The sequence below is a fragment of the Morus notabilis genome, unplaced genomic scaffold, assembly GCF_000414095.1.
Source record: "Morus notabilis unplaced genomic scaffold, ASM41409v2 Scaffold813, whole genome shotgun sequence".
In the NCBI taxonomy this organism is placed as follows: Eukaryota; Viridiplantae; Streptophyta; class Magnoliopsida; order Rosales; family Moraceae; genus Morus; species Morus notabilis.
In genome coordinates this window covers 302,717-308,779 of record NW_010363924.1, presented here as the reverse complement: position 1 = coordinate 308,779, position 6,063 = coordinate 302,717, and the positions used below count along the sequence as shown (strand labels likewise).

The following is a 6,063-nucleotide window of genomic DNA, read 5'->3' as shown; positions in this document are numbered from 1 at the left end:
ATACTAGTATTCTTAGAAACGTATATACTTATAATCCTTTTAACTAGCTACAAATTATAAGAACCAAATTAAAACCACTTTAAATCTGTACTACTACAACTAGATAGTGCAGTCCAATTTTGACCAGTTCCTGTTACAAACACCTGCACAATTGAACTCCAGTTACACCTATACTTATCCATATATTTTTTAACATTTATTGTCGTTTTTTTGGGGTTAATATAAAGAACAAGAAAACAAAAAAATCAGTACATCAGTTTATTCAATGAGATGATCAATTAATTTAACTGTAAAATACCTAACACAATCAATCTTAATCAGACATTTTTCTTGTTCCCTTATTGTCGTTATTCTTTTCTTCCACTGAAGGGAACAAAAAATCCATGCTGTTGCTAGTACTGCTGCTGCCAAAATTAAACATTACATCGGCCATGTCCACCACAGGGAACTGATCATGACTCACTTGATCTTTATTGTACCGCCCGGTACTGGCACCGGTACCCGACGTGCATGCACCGGAACTAGTACCGGTTCCGTGGCCAAGTGCCGTGCTGAATTCCACGGAAAGCCATCTTCCTAGAGGAACGGAAGAAGTGCTACTAGTAATATTGGACATTAGGGGTTCGGCAGAAGAAGTAGTAGTAACAGTACTACCAGCCACAGTATGTGTCATGTCTTGTGATATAATTATCGGCTGTGACGGTAACATGGACGGGGCCGTGGCCGACATGTGACACGTGTGATGACTGTGGTATATGACTTCGAAGGTGGACGGATCGTGATCTAGCCGCTGGACTTGTTTCTTGGCGGGGCAATCGTAGAGCTTCTGGTGGGTGCACCTATAGTAGCCCCTGGAAAATCACGGCCAAGATCAGGACAAAATTTAGGGCGTAATTTGTGTTTGTTAGAGGATTAGCAAGTGGACTTTTTCGAAGTTTCTCTCAAGTCAATGTGTTCAAATCTCTATTGAAAATTTTATGAGTCGAGCTTTGTGTTAGGGACATTTATTTCTCATTTGATCTTTTTGGCATTTCTAGTCAAGCATAATGTTGTTAAATTTGGTGATTTGGACTTGGTCAGGTCAAATGAGGGTCGCCTCTTGTCAGTTTGGTAAAGGCTAGTATGAAAAGATTATGATATTAATTATAAAAAAAATTATGAGTATTGAACGGATTATTTAATTAATGAGCTTCAAATTTTCTTTGGCTGGAATTAAACAGCAAATTCCTTGGACAATAACATGTGCACTAATTTGCGATCTTCATTGACTTGATCAATGTGGTTTTTAATGCATCAAAATAACCGTGTATATCTTCTATTTTGACGGTTATTGATTTCTTTTTCTCTTTTTTTTTTGGCTGGAAATTTCCTTGTGGAATAAGTGACAATTGACAAATGTCATCAACACAATCGTACCTAGGGTACTTTGAGCCCATAATTTCCTTCTGGCCATATTTGCGCCAAGTGTACCCATCATCCGGTGGGATTTCAGTGTTTCCAATTTGAGGCGCAGCCATATTCACTATGCGAGTCTCAGCATCATCTTTCCTGTTTATTACACACGTATATAAATATATATATATATATATCTCATTAGTAATAGAATAATTATTATAAGAGTATAATTATACTAAACAATATATATTTGAATCCAAGTATTAGTAAAGCATTGCCAAAGCTAGCTAGTGGACGGAAAGTTACATTAATTACACTGATTTATGGTATACTTTTTCTACGAAAGCTTGTAGTTATTGCTTTCTTGTTTCCATACATTTTCCAATACTTTATTATTGGAGGTTGACATCAACAGTCCTACCATGCTCCACAGCCATAGAACGACAAAAAAAAAACATATTAATAAGCTGACTACTACTTTAGTTTAGTTTTATCTCTAAAAATGTGGTATCTCATCACAAGATTATTTTCTATATACTTTGTTTGACAGAGCAGAGAAAAATATCCAGATATATGAAAAACTAAGGGTCCGTTCATTTCGCTGATTCAAGTTTGTAATTTGAATTGATATGTGATTTTATGTGAGAGCTTTTTACTGTAGTAAAAAGTTAGATGTGACTGTTTCTGAGAACTTTTTACTGTAGCAAAACTCAAATCGGTGAAGTGAACGGGACCTAAGGATTTGTTCTTTTGAGTGAAAAACTCAAAAAAATGCAACTCAAGTTACAACTTTACTCGAGTTCATGTTCTTTTAAGTTTAAACTCGAGTTCAAACTCGAGTTTAGGACTAAAACTCAAGTTCAGAAACTCGAACTCAAATTAATGAACATTATTTTTTCTATTCTTAAAAATGCTATAACTTTTTCATTTTAATTCTGATTGAGATGATTTTTTTTTCTATCCGTTGACAACGAAAAGACGAATAAAACCTGACCCATATACCCTATTAAAATTTTTCATTAGCATTGAGTTTTTATTAAAATATTATCTAAATACAAATTCAAGTTTTGACTCACTCAAACACAAACTCAAAAAGATTCTTATCTCAAACCATAACTCAAATGTATACAACCAAACACAAACTCAAGCTACAAGTTCAACTCAAGTTATAACTCAAATTCAACTCAAGAATTATACTCAAGTTAAACTCTAAAAGAACAAGCCCTAAAGAACACGCAAAAGATTATAGACCAGTAAAAAAAAAAAGAACAGAAACAAATTAATTAACTAGATACTAATAAACACCATCAATGTATCAAACAAAAGAGGCAGAACACCAACTAATAATCACGGTTTAATAAGAAGCACTAATCATCAATATGGTCTTTAAGCATTGTATAATATTACTTCAAATTCCATATGTATACCTACGTATAAAACAAAAGAAGTAGAATAACAACTAATAATCATGGTTAACTTCAAAATCCACACACACACATATATATACCTTCTTCGCGGTCTTTGTCCAATACTTGAGACCAGAAACGGAACAGTACTGCCCATCTTATTTCCGGACATGTCTTGATCATGAGCAGTCATGTCCATTGCTTGATCAGCGTAACAACTATTAGACCTCATCAGCCATTCATGTAAATTGGCATCATGGACATTCATCTGCATCTGATCATCGCCTGCATGATCTTGATGATGATCATTACGCAGCCTTCCCCTCGCTTCATCGAGGACCTTCACGATCTCGTCGCAGAAGCTCGCGAGGGCGCTTGGCTCGCTCGCCGGGTTCTCGACGTTCGACTCTAGCTCCTTAGCCAACTTACATCCTTGGAGGATCAAAGACAGTGCGGCGTTATAATCTTCCATGGTTTCAGGGTATTTTTGCTTGTTTAGGTTTGTTGTCTTGGGTTTGAACATGGTTGGCGAAGGGAAATTTTAAAAGGGTGTACGTGAATATATACTAGCTTAATTAAATTCTTTTTTTTTCTATGATATGTTGCTCTTTAATTTTTTTGTAGAAAGGCTAGAGAGAGAGAAAACTTTTCAAGGTGTATATAACTATAAGGTTCTACACGGTAAAATCATGGAAGAAGAGGGAAATTGAGGAAAGAGGACTTAGTCATAGTCCACTTGGGATTTCAATTGTCATAGTCCACATGGGATTTCAACGTTCCTCTATTTCTTTTTGGTCTAGAGGAAGACCTCCCCCGTAGAAATTAAACCATTTCATCATTTGGACCTTCATGAGAGTTTTCTGAGGTTTGAAGCTATGACCAAATATAATGAAAATCATTAATGTTTCTTCTACGTTCTGTTGAATATTTAGATTCTGCATTAACGAAATTCCTTTTTTTTTTTTTTTCTCGAGAATTTTATGGTATTAGGAGATGGTGCAAAACACTTTTATTCATAAATCAAAGCGTCGAAAAATTAATCGAACAACTACAAAAGTCTTCATTACTAGTACTAAAAAACGCCAATGTTATAGTAAAAAAGAAAATTCATTATTATTATTATTTTTATGTTGAGCTATATGGGGTGTGAACCCTAACCCTACGTAAAGAGAATATGAACTGTGATCATTCTGGAATCTGGCCATCCCTTATGTGACGTGAATTGGACTTAGCCAACCAAAACATGGTCAAGATTCTGGTGGTCCGATAGAAAGCATTTGGTCACTTTCATTTTTTTGTCACTTTTTAACATGTAAACTCCACTAACATTATATATTTTATTTAAACAGAAAATGAAATAGTGGAGTTCACGTGTCAAACAGTAAATATAAATAGTGAAAATATGAGTAACAGAAATAGTGATGCTAAAAGTTATAGACCAAAAATAAGGGCGGCAAAAAATTAATTTCTAGTTCCTGGCAATTCATGGCCCTCAAAAAAGACAAGGAAAGGTGCTCTGTTTTGGTAATTAGCGTTTAAATTAATTAATCAAAGAAGACTATATATGTACTATTACTGTTTTACATCGTTATTTCCTTTTTTTCTCTTAAAATGGTTATTTCCAAGATCGATAATTGGGTCATTTCAAGAAGTTAACAACCGCAACAGAATAATACCGCTTGAAAGTAGAAAGTCCTCGGTCTTTTATTCACTACTACACATGCACAGGTTTATGTTGATGACAATTGACAGTGCATAATTACACTTTCTGGAAAACTTGTGCCGTGTAATTACATAACAATGATACTTTGACCCTAAATAGTTGGTTCTAAATGTTTATGCGTTCTTTTGTTTTGTTTTGTTTTGTTTTTGTTTTTTTTTTTGGGATGGACTTGGTTCTAGACGTTGTGGACCACATTTCTTTTTCTTTTTTTTTTGTTGCTTTTTTTATAATAAAAAAAATAATAGAGAGCTAAATAGATAGACAGAACCACTATCAGATAATGTCTCTTAGAGGTTGTTTGGTTGGGAGATTTATTTACATGCACAGGTTTATGTTGATGACAATTGACAGTGCATAATTACACTTTCTGGAAAACTTGTGCCGTGTAATTACATAACAATGATACTTTGACCCTAAATAGTTGGTTCTAAATGTTTATGCGTTCTTTTGTTTTGTTTTGTTTTGTTTTTGTTTTTTTTTTTGGGATGGACTTGGTTCTAGACGTTGTGGACCACATTTCTTTTTCTTTTTTTTTTGTTGCTTTTTTTATAATAAAAAAAATAATAGAGAGCTAAATAGATAGACAGAACCACTATCAGATAATGTCTCTTAGAGGTTGTTTGGTTGGGAGATTTATTTCCTGATTCGAATCATAGTTCGTGGTTCGTTATAGTATTTTCTCTCACAAAAAATACACGTAAATCGAAAATAATTCTAATCACATAGTTCTAATCTATGAACCAAACGTCTCCTTAATTACTTTTAAGTCATCTTGAAAGTTAGAGCACTGATTTCCAAGGGAAAAAATAATAAAAAAAAGCTCACCCTATGTTTATGGAGAGGAAATAACACGTTTTTATGCGCAAAAGGGGAAAAAAGTTATAACGGAGATTGATGGACCTATGAAATGTTTACTAAACGGGAATAGGACTGAAAAATCCCGTATTTGAATGTGAAATAAGAGTGAGATCGTGGACTCCATACAAATTTGAAAATGAAAATTTAGATTCCTATATTTTCTTGGACTGGGACTCCACAATTCTTATCTCTGATTTACAGCTGTTCTAATTTTTTTTTTTTTTAACATGAAAATGACTTTAGAATTAAATAGCCAAATCGGTAAGTACAACCGAAAATACAAAGTAAGGGATCATATAAACCCCAATAAAATCCTGTGAACAATAAAAACCAAAGGAAGCTAAAATATGAGCAACATTATTACTACTCATGTTTATATGAAAGCACTTTCACCTTCTGATAGAGGATAATAACCGAACAATATCATCTATAATAACACATTTTTCGCCCATCGTCAAGCTTTCCTTATTAACTTCATTCTACTAAATATAACTTCATTCTACTAAATATACAATTTGTTTTTTAATTAAAAGAATATACGTATACACATATATGTGTACATTAATTTTTATACTTTATTTTCATTTTTTATTTCTTTTGTTCACTTTTTCAAACTTTGTTTACTTTTTCAAAACAATTACATGACGTACATTTGTGATTTTATTGGCCTAATATAATAAT

At 33.4% G+C, this 6,063-nt stretch overlaps 1 protein-coding gene across 1 annotated transcript; it reads right to left on the bottom strand.

Moving 5' to 3' along the window:
• Positions 1-313: 313 nt before the first annotated feature.
• LOC21394525 (WRKY transcription factor 55) lies at positions 314-3,324 on the bottom strand. The gene is made up of 4 exons (XM_024170277.1): positions 2,903-3,324; positions 1,417-1,548; positions 652-851; positions 314-576 (listed from the first exon to the last, which is right to left on the bottom strand). The coding sequence occupies exons 1-4, from the start codon at positions 3,322-3,324 to the stop codon at positions 314-316; spliced, it is 1,017 nt and encodes a 338-aa protein (XP_024026045.1).
• Between the last annotated feature and the right edge of the window lie 2,739 nt (positions 3,325-6,063).